Source organism: Salmo trutta, chromosome 21 (genome assembly GCF_901001165.1).
Source record: "Salmo trutta chromosome 21, fSalTru1.1, whole genome shotgun sequence".
NCBI lineage: Eukaryota > Metazoa > Chordata > Actinopteri > Salmoniformes > Salmonidae > Salmo > Salmo trutta.
This window is the reverse complement of record NC_042977.1, coordinates 46,126,505-46,146,254: the sequence shown is the minus strand read 5'-3', so window position 1 is coordinate 46,146,254 and position 19,750 is coordinate 46,126,505. Positions and strand designations below refer to the sequence as shown.

Here is a 19,750-nt window from a genome sequence, read left to right as displayed (position 1 = left end):
AAGCCCTAATACTCTGTAAAGACTCTGATCTACGACTCAGTTAAGACTCTGGTGAGGGACAGAGAGGCCTGATCTATGACTCGGTTAAGCCTCTGGCCAAGGACAGAGAGGCCTGTTTTATGACACGGTTAAGACTCTGGCCCGGGACAGAGAGGCCTGATCTATGACTCGGTTAAGCCTCTGGCCAGGGACAGAGAGGCCTGATCTACGACTCGGTTAAGACTCTGGCCAGGGACAGAAAGGACTGATCTACGACTCGGTTAAGACTCTGGCCAGGGACAGAGAGGCCTGATCTACGACTCGGTTAAGCCTCTGGCCAAGGACAGAGAGGCCTGATCTATGACTCGGTTAAGACTCTGGCGAGGGACAGAGAGGCCTGATCTACGACTCGGTTAAGACTCTGGCCAGGGACAGAGAGGCCTGTTTTACGACTCGGTTAAGACTCTGGCCAGGGACAGAGAGGCCTGATCTATGACTCGGTTAAGACTCTGGCCCGGGACAGAGAGGCCTGATCTATGACTCGGTTAAGCCTCTGGCCAAGGACAGAGAGGCCTGTTTTACGACTCGGTTAAGACTCTGGCCAGGGACAGAGAGGCCTGATCTATGACTCGGTTAAGACTCTGGCCCGGGACAGAGAGGCCTGATCTATGACTCGGTTAAGCCTCTGGCCAGGGACAGAGAGGCCTGTTTTACGACACGGTTAAGCCTCTGGCCCGGGACAGAGAGGCCTGATCTACGACTCGGTTAAGACTCTGGCCAGGGACAGAAAGCCCTGATCTACGACTCTATAAACACTGGTCAGGAACAGAGAGGCTTGACCCTTAGTTCATCCCATCACACTGCCTGACTCAGGGGACAGAAGAGGTGTAGGATCTCCTCTCACACCACATGGATGAGACCACTAAATTTCAAAAGGACATTTCATTAAAAAAACGAATATTGTTATGAATATTATTTTGGAGAAAGAGAAGTTGAATCACAGCGCAAAGAAAAGAGGTAAGTGTTGTGGTCTCTGGTGGACAGGTAAGTGTTGTGGTCTCTGGTGGACAGGTATGTGTTGTGGTCTCTGGTGGACAGGTAAGTGTTGTGGTCTCTGGTGGACAGGTAAGTGTTGTGGTCTCTGGTGGACAGGTATGTGTTGTGGTCTCTAGTGGACAGGTATGTGTTGTGGTCTCTGGTGGACAGGTAAGTGTTGTGGTCTCTAGTGGACAGGTAAGTGTTGTGGTCTCTAGTGGACAGGTATATGTTGTGGTCTCTGGTGGACAGGTAAGTGTTGTGGTCTCTGGTGGACAGGTAAGTGTTGTGGTCTCTAGTGGACAGGTATGTGTTGTGGTCTCTAGTGGACAGGTATGTGTTGTGGTCTCTAGTGGACAGGTATGTGTTGTGGTCTCTGGTGGACAGGTAAGTGTTGTGGTCTCTGGTGGACAGGTAAGTGTTGTGGTCTCTAGTGGACAGGTATGTGTTGTGGTCTCTGGTGGACAGGTAAGTGTTGTGGTCTCTAGTGGACAGGTAAGTGTTGTGGTCTCTGGTGGACAGGTATGTGTTGTGGTCTCTAGTGGACAGGTATGTGTTGTGGTCTCTAGTGGACAGGTATGTGTTGTGGTCTCTGGTGGACAGGTAAGTGTTGTGGTCTCTAGTGGACAGGTAAGTGTTGTGGTCTCTAGTGGACAGGTATGTGTTGTGGTCTCTGGTGGACAGGTAAGTGTTATGGTCTCTGGTGGACAGGTAAGTGTTGTGGTCTCTGGTGGACAGGTAAGTGTTATGGTCTCTGGTGGACAGGTAAGTGTTGTGGTCTCTGGTGGACAGGTAAGTGTTATGGTCTCTAGTGGACAGGTATGTGTTGTGGTCTCTGGTGGACAGGTATGTGTTGTGGTCTCTGGTGGACAGGTAAGTGTTATGGTCTCTGGTGGACAGGTATGTGTTGTGGTCTCTGGTGGACAGGTATGTGTTGTGGTCTCTGGTGGACAGGTATGTGTTGTGGTCTCTGGTGGACAGGTAAGTGTTATGGTCTCTGGTGGACAGGTATGTGTTGTGGTCTCTAGTGGACAGGTAAGTGTTGTGGTCTCTGGTGGACAGGTAGGTGTTGTGGTCTCTGGTGGACAGGTAAGTGTTGTGGTCTCTGGTGGACAGGTAAGTGTTGTGGTCTCTGGTGGACAGGTATGTGTTGTGGTCTCTAGTGGACAGGTAAGTGTTGTGGTCTCTAGTGGACAGGTAAGTGTTGTGGTCTCTGGTGGACAGGTATGTGTTGTGGTCTCTAGTGGACAGGTAAGTGTTGTGGTCTCTAGTGGACAGGTAAGTGTTGTGGTCTCTAGTGGACAGGTAAGTGTTGTGGTCTCTAGTGGACAGGTAAGTGTTGTGGTCTCTGGTGGACAGGTATGTGTTGTGGTCTCTAGTGGACAGGTAAGTGTTGTGGTCTCTGGTGGACAGGTAAGTGTTGTGGTCTCTAGTGGACAGGTAAGTGTTGTGGTCTCTGGTGGACAGGTAAGTGTTGTGGTCTCTAGTGGACAGGTATGTGTTGTGGTCTCTGGTGGACAGGTAAGTGTTGTGGTCTCTGGTGGACAGGTATGTGTTGTGGTCTCTGGTGGACAGGTATGTGTTGTGGTCTCTAGTGGACAGGTAAGTGTTGTGGTCTCTGGTGGACAGGTATGTGTTGTGGTCTCTGGTGGACAGGTAAGTGTTGTGGTCTCTAGTGGACAGGTAAGTGTTGTGGTCTCTAGTGGACAGGTATGTGTTGTGGTCTCTGGTGGACAGGTAAGTGTTATGGTTTCTGGTGGACAGGTAAGTGTTGTGGTCTCTGGTGGACAGGTAAGTGTTATGGTCTCTGGTGGACAGGTAAGTGTTGTGGTCTCTGGTGGACAGGTAAGTGTTATGGTCTCTAGTGGACAGGTATGTGTTGTGGTCTCTGGTGGACAGGTATGTGTTGTGGTCTCTGGTGGACAGGTAAGTGTTATGGTCTCTGGTGGACAGGTATGTGTTGTGGTCTCTGGTGGACAGGTATGTGTTGTGGTCTCTGGTGGACAGGTATGTGTTGTGGTCTCTGGTGGACAGGTAAGTGTTATGGTCTCTGGTGGACAGGTATGTGTTGTGGTCTCTGGTGGACAGGTAAGTGTTGTGGTCTCTGGTGGACAGGTATGTGTTGTGGTCTCTAGTGGACAGGTAAGTGTTGTGGTCTCTGGTGGACAGGTAAGTGTTATGGTCTCTGGTGGACAGGTAGGTGTTGTGGTCTCTGGTGGACAGGTAAGTGTTGTGGTCTCTGGTGGACAGGTAAGTGTTGTGGTCTCTAGTGGACAGGTATGTGTTGTGGTCTCTGGTGGACAGGTAAGTGTTGTGGTCTCTAGTGGACAGGTAAGTGTTGTGGTCTCTAGTGGACAGGTAAGTGTTATGGTCTCTGGTGGACAGGTATGTGTTGTGGTCTCTGGTGGACAGGTATGTGTTGTGGTCTCTGGTGGACAGGTATGTGTTGTGGTCTCTGGTGGACAGGTAAGTGTTGTGGTCTCTGGTGGACAGGTATGTGTTGTGGTCTCTGGTGGACAGGTATGTGTTGTGGTCTCTGGTGGACAGGTAAGTGTTATGGTCTCTGGTGGACAGGTAAGTGTTATGGTCTCTGGTGGACAGGTATGTGTTGTGGTCTCTGGTGGACAGGTAAGTGTTATGGTCTCTGGTGGACAGGTAAGTGTTATGGTCTCTGGTGGACAGGTAAGTGTTGTGGTCTCTGGTGGACAGGTAAGTGTTGTGGTCTCTAGTGGACAGGTATGTGTTGTGGTCTCTGGTGGACAGGTAAGTGTTATGGTCTCTGGTGGACAGGTATGTGTTGTGGTCTCTGGTGGACAGGTAAGTGTTGTTGTCTCTGGTGGACAGGTATGTGTTGTGGTCTCTGGTGGACAAGTAAGTATTGTGGTCTCTGGTGGACAGGTAAGTGTTGTTGTCTCTGGTGGACAGGTAAGTGTTGTGGTCTCTGGTGGACAGGTAAGTGTTGTGGTCTCTGGTGGACAGGTATGTGTTGTGGTCTCTGGTGGACAGGTAAGTGTTGTGGTCTGTGGTGGACAGGTAAGTGTTGTGGTCTCTGGTGGACAGGTATGTGTTGTGGTCTCTGGTGGACAGGTAAGTGTTGTGGTCTCTGGTGGACAGGTATATGTTGTGGTCTCTGGTGGACAGGTAAGTGTTGTGGTCTCTGGTGGACAGGTAAGTGTTGTGGTCTCTAGTGGACAGGTATGTGTTGTGGTCTCTGGTGGACAAGTATGTGTTGTGGTCTCTGGTGGACAGGTAAGTGTTGTGGTCTGTGGTGGACAGGTAAGTGTTGTGGTCTCTGGTGGACAGGTAAGTGTTGTGGTCTCTAGTGGACAGGTATGTGTTGTGGTCTCTGGTGGACAGGTAAGTGTTGTGGTCTCTGGTGGACAGGTATGTGTTGTGGTCTCTGGTGGACAGGTAAGTGTTGTGGTCTCTGGTGGACAGGTAAGTGTTGTGGTCTCTGGTGGACAGGTATGTGTTGTGGTCTCTGGTGGACAGGTAAGTGTTGTGGTCTCTGGTGGACAGGTAAGTGTTATGGTCTCTGGTGGACAGGTATGTGTTGTGGTCTCTGGTGGACAGGTAAGTGTTGTGGTCTCTGGTGGACAGGTAAGTGTTATGGTCTCTGGTGGACAGGTAAGGGTTGTGGTCTCTGGTGGACAGGTAACTGTTGTGGTCTCTGGTGGACAGGTAATTGTTGTGGTCTCTGGTGGACAGGTAAGTGTTGTGGTCTCTGGTGGACAGGTATGTGTTGTGGTCTCTAGTGGACAGGTATGTGTTGTGGTCTCTGGTGGACAGGTAAGTGTTGTGGTCTCTGATGGACAGGTAAGTGTTGTCGTCTCTGGTGGACAGGTAAGTGTTGTGGTCTCTGGTGGACAGGTAAGTGTTATGGTCTCTGGTGGACAGGTAAGGGTTGTGGTCTTCCTGACGAGCCAACCCCCCAGGCGATGAGGGTAGGAAACATCACATCCGCCACACTGACCATCAACACAGGGGTGTGTGCTTAGTCCCTTCCTGTACTCGTAGTTCACACACGACTGCGTGGCCCGCGCACGACTCCAACACCATCATCAAGTTCGCTGACAACACGAAAGTGGTAGGACTGATCACCGACAACGATGACACAGCCTATAGTGGGTGAGGTCAGAGAGGACAACAGCTTAACGTCAGCAAGACAACGAAGCTGATCGTGGACTAAAGGAAATGGAGGGGCGAGCACGCCACTATCCACATTGATGGGGCTGTAGTTGAGTTGGTCAAGAGCTTGAAATTCCTCAGTGTCCACGTCACTGAGGAATTAACATGGTCCACACACACCAACACATTTGTGAAGAAGGCACGACAGCTCCTCTTCCCCCTCAGGAGACTGAAAAGATTTGGCATGGTCCCTCAGATACTCAAAAAGTTATACAGCTGCACCATTGAGAGCATCTTGACTGGATGCATCACCTCTCCGTACGGAAATTGCAAGGCACCCGACTGCAAGGCGCTACAGGTGAATACAGCTCAGTACATCACTAGGGCTGAGCTCCTTGTCATCCAGGACCTCTATACCAGGTGGTGTCAGAGAAAGGCCCAAAAAATGATCAAAGACTCCAGCCCCCCAAGCCATAGACTGTTCTCTCTGCTACCGCACGGCAAGCGGTACCAGCACGCCAAGCCTGGAACGAACAGGACCTTGAACAGCTTCTACCCCCAAGCCATGAGACTGATAAACAAGACTGCTAAATAGATGATCAAATGGCTACCCGGACTACCTGCATTGACCTTTTTTAACAGTACATTTATTTGGATAGTCTGGGTTTTCCATCTGTTGATGCTATACAGATGGTCACACTATCAACAAACTATCTGTTGATAAGCAATTGTTTGCTAAGGTTACAGTTCGGTTTAGAATAAGGGCTAGGGCTAGGGTAAAGGTTAAGGCTACGGTTAGGGTAAGGGTTAGGGTTAGGGTTGGGTTTAGAGCTAGGTTTAGGGTTAGTAGATAGATAGTCGAAATGTTACTGATAGTCTGCAAAGCATCTACAGATGGACTATCCAACTAAAGTTTTACTCACTAACTCTCTTGCAATGGACTCTCCCCAAAACACTGGACTCTACCTCCACACTGGACTCTACCCCAACACACTGGACACTACCCAACACACTGGACTCTACCTCCACACTGGACTCTACCCCCACACTGGACTCTACCCACACACTGGACTCTACCCCAACACACTGGACTCTACCCCCACACACTGGACTCTACCTCCACACTGGACTCTACCCCCACACACTGGACTCTACCTCCACACTGGACTCTACCCCCACACACTGGACTCTACCCACACACTGGACTCTACCCCAACACACTGGACTCTACCAAACACACTGGACTCTACCTCCACACTGGACTCTACCCCCACACTGGACTCTACCCACACACTGGACTCTACCCCAACACACTGGACTCTACCCAACACACTGGACTCTACCTCCACACTGGACTCTACCCACACACTGGACTCTACCCACACACTGGACTCTACCCACACACTGGACTCTACCTCCACACTGGACTCTACCCCCACACTGGACTCTACCCCAACACACTGGACTCTACCCCAACACACTGGACTCTACCTCCACACTGGACTCTACCCCCACACTGGACTCTACCCAACACACTGGACTCTACCCCCACACTGGACTCTACCTCCACACTGGACTCTACCCCCACACTGGACTCTACCCCCACACTGGACTCTACCCACACACTGGACTCTACCCCCACACTGGACTCTACCCCCACACTGGACTCTACCCACACACTGGACTCTACCTCCACACTGGACTCTACCCCCACACTGGACTCTACCCAACACACTGGACTCTACCCCCACACTGGACTCTACCCACACACTGGACTCTACCTCCACACTGGACTCTACCCCCACACTGGACTCTACCCAACACACTGGACTCTACCCAACACACTGGACTCTATCCACACACTGGACTCCACCTCCACACTGGCCTCTACCCAACACACTGGACTCTACCCCCACACTGGACTCTACCCACACACTGGACTCTACCTCCACACTGGACTCTACCCCCACACTAGACTCTATCCAACACACTGGACTCTACCCCAACACACTGGACTCTACCCACACACTGGACTCTACCCACACACTGGACTCTACCTCCACACTGGACTCTACCCCAACACACTGGACTCTACCCCCACACTAGACTCTACCCACACACTGGACTCTACCCACACACTGGACTCTACCCCCACACTGGACTCTACCCCAACACACTGGACTCTACCCAACACACAGGACTCTATCCCAACACACTGGACTCTACCAATACACTGGACTCTACCCCAACACACTGGACTCTACCCCAACACACTGGACTCTACCTCCACACTGGACTCTACCCCCACAGTGGACTCTACCCCAACACACTGGACTCTACCTCCACACTGGACTCTACCCCCACACTGGACTCTACCCCAACACACTGGACTCTACCCACACACTGGACTCTACCCACACACTGGACTCTACCCTCACAGTGGACTCTACCCAACACACTGGACTCTACCCACACACTGGACTCAACCCACACACTGGACTCTACCTCCACACACTGGACTCTACCTCCACACTGGACTCTACCCCAACACACTGGACTCTACCTCCACACTGGACTCTACCCCCACACTGGACTCTACCCCAACACACTGGACTCTACCCCAACACACTGGACTCTACCCACACACTGGGCTCTACCCCAACACACTGGACTCTACCCCAACACACTGGACTCTACCCCAACACACTGGACTCTACCCCAACACACTGGACTCTACCCACACACTGGACTCTACCTCCACACTGGACTCTACCCACACACTGGACTCTACCCACACACACTGGACTCTACCCCAACACACTGGACTCTACCCCAACACACTGGACTCTACCCCAACACACTGGACTCTACCCCAACACACTGGACTCTACCCCAACACACTGGACTCTACCCACACACTGGACTCTACCCCAACACACTGGACTCTACCCACACACTGGACTCTACCCACACACAGGACTCTACCCACACACTGGACTCTACCCCAACACACTGGACTCTACCCCCACACTGGACTCTACCCCCACACTGGACTCTACCCCAACACACTGGACTCTACCCCAACACACTGGAGTCTACCCAACACACTGGACTCTACCTCCACACTGGACTCTACCCCCACACTGGACTCTACCCCAACACACTGGACTCTACCCCAACACACTGGACTCTACCCAACACACTGGACTCTACCCAACACACTGGACTCTATCCCCACACTGGACTCTACCCCAACACACTGGACTCAACCCACACACTGGACTCTACCCACACACTGGACTCACCCACACACTCACACATACTTACACTGACACCCCAACACACACTCACACACTACATACGGCCACACACACATAACATGCACACACATGTATACTGACAGCACACACACACTTTCACACTCATCACATACGCTGCTGTTACTGTCTAGTAGTATACTGCTGTTACTACAGTATACTGCTGTTATCTATCCTGTTGTCTAGTCACTTTACCCCTACCTACAGTATACTGCTGTTACTGTCTATTATCTATCCTTTACCCCTACCTACAGTATACTACTGTTACTGTCTATTATCTATCCTTTACCCCTACCTACAATATACTGCTGTTACTGTCTATTATCTGTCCTTTACCCCTACCTACAGTATACTGCTGTTACTGTCTATTATCTATCCTTTACCCCTACCTACAGTATACTACTGTTACTGTCTATTATCTATCCTTTACCCCTACCTACAATATACTGCTGTTACTGTCTATTATCTGTCCTTTACCCCTACCTACAGTATACTGCTGTTACTGTCTATTATCTATCCTTTACCTCTACCTACAGTATACTGCTGTTACTGTCTACTATCTATCCTTTACCCCTACCTACAATATACTGCTGTTACTGTCTATTATCTATCCTTTACCCCTACCTAGAGTATACTGCTGTTACTGTCTATTATCTATCCTTTACCCCTACCTACAGTATACTGCTGTTACTGTCTATTATCTATCCTTTACCCCTACCTACAGTATACTGCTGTTACTGTCTATTATCTATCCTTTACCCCTACCTACAATATACTGCTGTTACTGTCTATTATCTATCCTTTACCCCTACCTAAAATATACTGCTGTTACTGTCTATTATCTATCCTTTACCCCTACCTACAGTATACTGCTGTTACTGTCTATTATCTATCCTTTACCCCTACCTAAAGTATACTGCTGTTACTGTCTATTATCTATCCTGTTGTCTAGTCACTTTACCCCTACCTACAGTATACTGCTGTTACTGTCTATTATCTATCCTTTACCCCTACCTACAGTATACTGCTGTTACTGTCTATTATCTATCCTTTACCCCTACCTAAAGTATACTGCTGTTGCTGTCTATTATCTATCCTGATGTCTAGTCACTTTACTACTACCTATACGTATATAGCTACCTCAATTACCTCGTACCCCTGCACATCAACTCAGGATTGGTACTCCCTGTATATAGCCATGTTATTACCTGGTACTCCCTGTATATAACCATGTTATTACCTGGTACTCCCTGTATAAAGCCATGTTATTACCTGGTACTCCCTGTATATAGCCATGTTATTACCTGGTACTCCCTGTATATAACCATGTTATTACCTCATACCCCTGCACATCGACTCAGTACTGGTACTCCCTGTATATAGGCATGTTATTACCTCATACCCCTGCACATCGACTCAGTACTGGTACTCCCTGTATATAGCCATGTTATTACCTCATACCCCTGCACATCAACTCAGTACTGGTATCCCTGTATAAAGCCATGTTATTACCTGGTACATCCTGTATATAGCCATGTTATTACCTGGTACTCCCTGTATATAGCCATGTTATTACCTGGTACTCCCTGTATATAACCATGTTATTACCTGGTACTCCCTGTATATAACCATGTTATTACCTGGTACTCTCTGTATATAACCATGTTATTACCTGGTACTCCCTGTATATAACCATGTTATTACCTGGTACTCCCTGTATATAGCCATGTTATTACCTGGTACTCCCTGTATATAGCCATGTTATTACCTGGTACTCCCTGTATATAGCCATGTTATTACCTGGTACTTCCTGTATATAACCATGTTATTACCTCATACCCCTGCACATCGACTCAGTACTGGTATCCCTGTATAAAGCCATGTTATTACCTGGTACATCCTGTATATAGCCATGTTATTACCTGGTACTCCCTGTATATAGCCATGTTATTACCTGGTACTCCCTGTATATAGCCATGTTATTACCTGGTACTCCCTGTATATAGCCATGTTATTACCTGGTTCTCCCTGTATATAACCATGTTATTACCTGGTACTCCCTGTATAAAGCCATGTTATTACCTGGTACTTCCTGTATGTAGCCATTTTACCTGGTACTCCCTGTATATAACCATGTTATTACCTGGTACTCCCTGTATATAACCATGTTATTACCTGGTACTTCCTGTATATAGCCATGTTATTACCTGGTACTCCCTGTATATAGCCATGTTATTACCTGGTACTTCCTGTATATAACCATGTTATTACCTGGTACTCCCTGTATATAACCATGTTATTACCTGGTACTCCCTGTATATAGCCATGTTATTACCTGGTACTTCCTGTATATAACCATGTTATTACCTGGTACTCCCTGTATATGGCCATGTTATTACCCGGTACTTCCTGTATATAGCCATGTTATTACCTGGTACTCCCTGTATATAGCCATGTTATTACCTGGTACTTCCTGTATATAACCATGTTATTACCTCATACCCCTGCACATCGACTCAGTACTGATATCCCTGTATAAAGCCATGTTATTACCTGGTACATCCTGTATATAGCCATGTTATTACCTGGTACTCCCTGTATATAGCCATGTTATTACCTGGTACTCCCTGTATATAACCATGTTATTACCTGGTACTCCCTGTATATAGCCATGTTATTACCTGGTAGTCCCTGTATATAACCATGTTATTACCTGGTACTCCCTGTATATAACCATGGGATTACCTCGTACCCCTGCACATCGACTCAGTACTGGTACTCCCTGTATATAACCATGTTATTACCTGGTACTCCCTGTATATAGCCATGTTATTACCTCATACCCCTGCACATTGACTCAGTACTGGTAGTCCCTGTATATAACCATGTTATTACCTCATACCCCTGCACATCGACTCAGTACTGGTACTCCCTGTATATAGCCATGTTATTACCTCATACCACTGCACATTGACTCAGTACTGGTACTCCCTGTATATAACCATGTTATTACCTGGTACTCCCTGTATATAACCATGTTATTACCCGGTACTCCCTGTATGTAGCCATGTTATTACCTGGTACTCCCTGTATATAGCCATGTTATTACCTGGTACTCCCTGTATATAACCATGTTATTACCTGGTACTTCCTGTATATAACCATGTTATTACCTGGTACTCCCTGTATATAGCCATGTTATTACCTGGTACTCCCTGTATATAACCATGTTATTACCTGGTACTCCCTGTATATAACCATGTTATTACCTGGTACTCCTTGTATATAACCATGTTATTACCTGGTACTCCCTGTATATAGCCATGTTATTACCTGGTACTCCCTGTATATAGCCATGTTATTACCTGGTACTTCCTGTATATAGCCATGTTATTACCTGGTACTCCCTGTATATAGCCATGTTATTACCTGGTACTCCCTGTATATAGCCATGTTATTACCTGGTAGTCCCTGTATATAACCATGTTATTACCTGGTAGTCCCTGTATATAACCATGTTATTACCTGGTACTCCCTGTATATAACCATGTTATTACCTGGTACTCCCTGTATATAGCCATGTTATTACCTGGTACTCCCTGTATATAGCCATGTTATTACCTGGTACTCCCTGTATATAGCCATGTTATTACCTGGTACTCCCTGTATATAGCCATGTTATTACCTGGTACTCCCTGTATATAGCCATGTTATTACCTGGTACTCCCTGTATATAACCATGTTATTACCTGGTACTCCCTGTATATAGCCATGTTATTACCTGGTACTTCCTGTATATAACCATGTTATTACCTGGTACTCCCTGTATATAGCCATGTTATTACCTGATACTCCCTGTATATAGCCATGTTATTACCTGGTACTTGCTGTATATAACCATGTTATTACCTGGTACTTCCTGTATATAGCCATGTTATTACCTGGTACTCCCTGTATATAACCATGTTATTTCCTGGTACTTCCTGTATATAGCCATGTTATTACCTGGTACTCCCTGTATATAACCATGTTATTACCTGGTACTTCCTGTATATAGCCATATTATTACCTGGTACTCCCTGTATATAACCATGTTATTACCTGGTACTTCCTGTATATAGCCATGTTATTACCTGGTACTCCCTGTATATTACCATGTTATAACCTGGTACTCCCTGTATATAGCCATGTTATTACCTGGTACTCCCTGTATATAACCATGTTATTACCTGGTACTTCCTGTATATAACCATGTTATTACCTGGTACTTCCTGTATATAACCATGTTATTACCTGGTACTTCCTGTATATAGCCATGTTATTACCTGGTACTTCCTATATATAACCATGTTATTACCTGGTACTTCCTGTATATAGCCATGTTATTACCTGGTACTTCCTGTATATAACCATGTTATTTTTACTCATTATTGTTATTCGTTATTCACTGTGTGATCACTCCTCATGTCACTATTTCAAATATATATATATATACTTTTTGTATATTTAACTCTGCATTGTTGGGAAGGGCCTCAAAGTAAGTATTTTACTGTTAGTCTATATTTGTTGCACCAGTGAGTGAGAATGCTGTACCCCCACAGAATACAGTAATATACTGTATTTTAGGAATTCTATAAACCTTGTCCTGAAACTCTACAGTAACCGACCAATTGCTGCCAGTAATATACTGTAATTCAGAATACAGTACCATACCACATTCCAAAAAATCTTTGGACCACTAGTGGGTGCATGGTCTTGTTGTTTCCCGTGTATTAACATATTTTGAGGCACGTCTTGTAAAGAGGCTATATTTGTTGCATCCTTTAGTGAGAGTCCTGTACTAATTTAATATGTGGTGGTGGTTCCCTAACAATGAAATATAAAGGGGACAGATCAGAGTGGCAGCAAGTCTCAAACCTTTAATGGATGAGTGGCTAGCCACTTCCTTTTGATTTGCTTGGCCCTGGAGTCACAATCAAATCAAACTTTATTAGTCACATGCGCCGAATACAACATGTGTAGACCTTACCGTGAAACGCTTACTTACAAGCCCTTATCCAACAGTGCAGTTCAAGAAGAAGAAAATATTTACCAAATGGGCTAAAATAAAAAAGTAATAATAAAAAGTAACACAATAAGAATAACAATAACGAGGTTATATACAGGGGGTACCGGTACCGAGTCAGTGTGGAGGCTATATACAGGGGGTACAGGTACAGAGTCAATGTGGAGGTTATATACAGGGGGGTACCGGTACCGAATCAGTGTGGAGGCTATATACAGGGGGTACCGGTACCGAGTCAGTGTGGAGGCTATATACAGGGGGTACCGGGACCGAGTCAGTGTGGAGGCTATATACAGGGGGTACCGGTACCGAGTCAGTGTGGAGGCTATATACAGGGGGTACTGGTACCGAGTCAGTGTGGAGGCTATATACAGGGGGTACCGGTACAGAGTCAAAGTGGAGACTATATACAGGGGGTACCGGTACCGAGTCAGTGTGGAGGCTATATACAGGGGGTACCGGTACCGAGTCAGTGTGGAGGTTATATACAGGGGGCACCGGTACCGAGTCAGTGTGGAGGGGCATAGGTTAGTAACGAGGTTATATACAGGGGGTACCGGGACCGAGTCAGTGTGCAGGGGTACAGGTTAGTAACGAGGTTATATACAGGGGGTACCGGGACCGAGTCAGTGTGCGGGGGTACAGGTTAGTAACGAGGTTATATACAGGGGGCACCGGTACCGAGTCAGTGTGCAGGGGTACAGGTTAGTAACGAGGTTATATACAGGGGGCACCGGTACCGAGTCAGTGTGGAGGGGCATAGGTTAGTAACGAGGTTATATACAGGGGGCACCGGTACCGAGTCAGTGTGCAGGGGTACAGGTTAGTAACGAGGTTATATACAGGGGGCACCGGTACCGAGTCAGTGTGGAGGGGCATAGGTTAGTAACGAGGTTATATACAGGGGGCACCGGTACCGAGTCAGTGTGCAGGGGTACAGGTTAGTAACGAGGTTATATACAGGGGGCACCGGTACAGAGTCAGTGTGGAGGGGCATAGGTTAGTAACGAGGTTATATACAGGGGGGCACCGGTACCGAGTCAGTGTGCAGGGGTACAGGTTAGTAACGAGGTTATATACAGGGGGCACCGGTACCGAGTCAGTGTGGAGGGGCATAGGTTAGTAACGAGGTTATATACAGGGGGCACCGGTACCGAGTCAGTGTGCAGGGGTACAGGTTAGTAACGAGGTTATATACAGGGGGCACCGGTACCGAGTCAGTGTGCAGGGGTACAGGTTAGTAACGAGGTTATATACAGGGGGGCACCGGTACCGAGTCAGTGTGCAGGGGTACAGGTTAGTAACGAGGTTATATACAGGGGGCACCGGTACCGAGTCAGTGTGGAGGGGCATAGGTTAGTAACGAGGTTATATACAGGGGGGCACCGGTACCGAGTCAGTGTGCAGGGGTACAGGTTAGTAACGAGGTTATATACAGGGGGCACCGGTACCGAGTCAGTGTGCAGGGGTACAGGTTAGTAACGAGGTTATATACAGGGGGCACCGGTACCGAGTCAGTGTGCGGGGGTACAGGTTAGTAACGAGGTTATATACAGGGGGTACCGGGACCGAGTCAGTGTGCGGGGGTACAGGTTAGTAACGAGGTTATATACAGGGGGGACCGGGGACCGAGTCAGTGTGCGGGGGTACAGGTTAGTAACGAGGTTATATACAGGGGGTACCGGGACCGAGTCAGTGTGCGGGGGTACAGGTTAGTAACGAGGTTATATACAGGGGGTACCGGGACCGAGTCAGTGTGCGGGGGTACAGGTTAGTAACGAGGTTATATACAGGGGGTACCGGGACCGAGTCAGTGTGGAGGTTATATACAGGGGGTACCGGTACCGAGTCAGTGTGCGGGGTACAGGTTAGTAACGAGGTTATATACAGGGGGGCACCGGTACCGAGTCAGTGTGCGGGGGTACAGGTTAGTAACGAGGTTATATACAGGGGGCACCGGGACCGAGTCAGTGTGCAGGGGTACAGGTTAGTAACGAGGTTATATACAGGGGGTACCGGGACCGCGTCAGTGTGCAGGGGTACAGGTTAGTAACGAGGTTATATACAGGGGGTACCGGGACCGAGTCAGTGTGCAGGGGTACAGGTTAGTAACGAGGTTATATACAGGGGGTACCGGGACCGAGTCAGTGTGCAGGGGTACAGGTTAGTAACGAGGTTATATACAGGGGGTACCGGGACCGAGTCAGTGTGCAGGGGGTACAGGTTAGTAACGAGGTTATTACAGGGGGGTACCGGACCGAGTCAGTTGGCAGGGGGTACAGGTTAGTAACTAGGTTATATACAGGGGGTACCGGGACCGAGTCAGTGTGGCGGGGGTCAGGTAGTAACGAGGTTATATACAGGGGTACCGGGACCGAGTCAGTGTGCGGGGGTACAGGTTAGTACCGAGGTTATATACAGGGGGTACCGGGACCGAGTCAGTGTGCGGGGGTACAGGTTAGTAACGAGTTATATACAGGGGCACCGGTACCGAGTCATGTGCAGGGTACAGGTAACAGGTTAGTACACGAGGTTATACAGGGTACCGGACCGAGTCAGTGTGCAGGGTACAGGTTAGTAACGAGGTTATATCAGGGGTACCGGGACCGATTCAGTGTGCGGGGGGTACAGGTTAGTAACGAGGTTATATACAGGGGGCACCGGTACCGAGTCAGTGTGCAGGGGTACAGGTTAGTAACGAGGTTATATACAGGGGGGGCACCGGTACCGAGTCAGTGTGCGGGGGTACAGGTTAGTAACGGGGTTATATACAGGGGGTACCGGGACCGAGTCAGTGTGCGGGGGTACAGGTTAGTAACGAGGTTATATACAGGGGGCACCGGTACCGAGTCAGTGTGCAGGGGTACAGGTTAGTAACGAGGTTATATACAGGGGGTACCGGGACCGAGTCAGTGTGCAGGGGTACAGGTTAGTAACGAGGTTATATACAGGGGTACCGGAGACCGATTCAGTGTGCGGGGGGGTACAGGTTAGTAAACGAGGTTATATACAGGGGGCACCGGTACCGAGTCAGTGTGCAGGGGTACAGGTTAGTAACGAGGTTATATACAGGGGGCACCGGTACCGAGTCAGTGTGCGGGGGTACAGGTTAGTAACGAGGTTATATACAGGGGGTACCGGGACCGAGTCAGTGTGCGGGGGTACAGGTTAGTAACGAGGTTATATACAGGGGGTACCGGGACCGAGTCAGTGTGCGGGGGTACAGGTTAGTAACGAGGTTATATACAGGGGGTACCGGGACCGAGTCAGTGTGCGGGGGTACAGGTTAGTAACGAGGTTATATACAGGGGGTACCGGGACCGAGTCAGTGTGCGGGGGGTACAGGTTAGTAACGAGGTTATATACAGGGGGCACCGGTACCAAGTCAGTGTGCGGGGGTACAGGTTAGTAACGAGGTTATATACAGGGGGCACCGGTACCGAGTCAGTGTGCAGGGGTACAGGTTAGTAACGAGGTTATATACAGGGGGTACCGGGACCGAGTCAGTGTGCAGGGGTACAGGTTAGTAACGAGGTTATATACAGGGGGTACCGGGACCGAGTCAGTGTGGCGGGGGTACAGGTTAGTAACGAGGTTATATACAGGGGGTACCGGGACCGAGTCAGTGTGCGGGGGTACAGGTTAGTAACGAGGTTATATACAGGGGGTACCGGGACCGAGTCAGTGTGCGGGGGTACAGGTTAGTAGCGAGGTTATATACAGGGGGTACCGGGACCGAGTCAGTGTGCGGGGGTACAGGTTAGTAACGAGGCTATATACAGGGGGTACCGGGACCGAGTCAGTGTGCGGGGGTACAGGTTAGTAACAAGGCTATATACAGGGGGTACCGGGACCGAGTCAGTGTGCGGGGGTACAGGTTAGTAACGAGGCTATATACAGGGGGTACAGGGACCGAGTCAGTGTGCGGGGGTACAGGTTAGTAACGAGGCTATATACAGGGGGTACCGGGACCGAGTCAGTGTGCGGGGGTACAGGTTAGTAACGAGGTTATATACAGGGGGTACCGGGACCGAGTCAGTGTGCGGGGGTACAGGTTAGTAACGAGGCTATATACAGGGGGTACCGGGACAGAGTCAGTGTGCGGGGGTACAGGTTAGTAACGAGGCTATATACAGGGGGTACTGGGACTGAGTCAGTGTGCAGGGGTACAGGTTAGTAACGAGGTTATATACAGGGGGCACCGGGACCGAGTCAGTGTGCAGGGGTATAGGTTAGTTGAGTCACAGGCAGTTTGGAAGCCATTGTTTAGGCCTAACGAGCAAGTGATATAAAACGCAGAAAATCAGTGGGTAAATTGTAATATATTATTAGATATTCACTATTAGTAATTACTGATTTGTATTTTCAATTTAAAAAAAGAAAGTAGTGTATTGCTGTTTTGCTATATATTTACTGCAGCATAGCGTAAATGATGGTGCATTGTGGATAAATATTATTGGAGGAGAAAGAATCACTGGCTCAGTAACATATTTTAAGGCGTGCCTTGTGTCTATATTTGTTGCACTCGTTAGTGAGAGTCCTGTACTAATGTAAGTGATATGTGGCAGTAGTTCCCTAACAATTACATATAGGGGACAGATCAGAGCGGCAGCAGGTCTTAAACCTTGTAATGGTTAACCATGTACATTTGATCTGTCTGTAGTCACATCCAGTTTGGAAGCTTTTGATAAGTCCTACAGAAGCACCTATTATTCATTAATATGCTGTAATATGCATACAACAACCTGTTGGCTCTAATCCCTTGTAATTACAGTAAAATACTGTAGAAATACATTTTCTTACAGTTTAACGGTGACTTTTACTGTATTTTACTGTGTTTAATTGCTCTGATCTATCATGTTACCATTAATATATCAGTATTGTATTGGCCCTATCATAGAGAGTCAGAGTGGAGGCTGCTGAGGGGACGATGGCTCATAATAAAGTCTGGAATGGAACCAATGGAACGGAATCCATGTGTTTGATGTATTTGATAAAACAACATGAGCTGACGCACACCCAGAAAATAGTTTGTTGTGGCGGTGCTGACAAACGGCCAATAAACTATAAACTAGCAAAATAAAGAAAGTTGCACACTCCATATACAAACTTCCAGCAATTTAATGGGTATTTTACCAACGTTTCGGCATCACATTCAATATAATATATTAAATATATTGTTATCATATAGAAACATAATGGAATATTGTACATCATATTAGAGTCAACATACATTATTGTTTCATTCAATTTCACCTAATTTCACATTTCATTTTTGTTACATGTAATATTGGTTCAACCTTGATATATTATGATCATCATCAACAAGGGGAACATATTGGGTATATACTTAATAATTTATAACACTTGTTCATCAAGGAAAGAGTGTTCATAACAATATTATATTTAATATGCCATATAGTATTTTTTAAGTGTTACTAATTAATTTGAATTAACTTCATCACTACGACACACCCCTCACTACTGTCATTGGTTACACTAATTGCACTGTTTGTCTACACAACCTGGTTCAGGTATTCATGACATCACCCTGAGGAAGGCACAGTGATGCTGAAACGTTGGTAAAATACCCATTAAATTGCTGGTAGTTTATACATGGAATGTGCAACTTTCTTTATTTTGATAGTTTATGATGTATTTGATCCCATTCCAGTCATTCTGCTCCAGCCCGTCCTCCACCATTAATGTGCCACCAACCTCCTGTATCCACCCCCCCACCCACCCTCCCACCCTCACAGCCCACACCCCTACCCCCACACTCACCCTCTGACTCTTGAAGTAGAAGGGATCGATGTCATCCAGAGGTACCCCAACCAGTCCTGGGGGAATGTCACCAAAGATAGGGGGAAGTTGTTTGCCGGCCTCCAGGTCGGGCCTAGGCATGGGCAGCTCCACGTTGCCCAGGTCCTCCTGGTAATCCTTGGCGTTCTTGGCCTGCTCCTCGGCAATCCGCTGCTCGATGGCGGCCAGGGATTCGCGAGTGAACCGGCGCAAGCCATCAGGACCCGTTGGTAACAGCATGGCTGCCATCTTTTCATCCTGATTATCCTGTACTAGAATTTACTTACAGCTGTTTTTACAGGTGGAGGTGGGGAAGACAGGCGCCAGAGGGTAAGAGAGACAGAGGGTGAGAGAGGGGGAGAGAGAGAGAGGGTGAGAGAGAGAGAGAGAGAGGGTGAGAGAGAGGAGGAAGAGGGGAGAGAGA

The 19,750-nt window shown here is 47.9% G+C and overlaps 1 protein-coding gene across 1 annotated transcript in view; it reads right to left on the bottom strand.

The window, feature by feature from the left end:
* Positions 1-19,636, bottom strand: part of LOC115157561 (sodium channel protein type 4 subunit alpha-like) — a 101,316-nt gene extending 81,680 nt beyond the window's left edge. The window contains exon 1 of the mRNA XM_029705925.1: positions 19,309-19,636. Within this exon, the coding sequence (XP_029561785.1) occupies positions 19,309-19,575 (267 nt within the window). The 5' untranslated portion in view covers positions 19,576-19,636. The remainder of the gene's footprint in view (positions 1-19,308) is intronic.
* Positions 19,637-19,750: the final 114 nt, after the last annotated feature.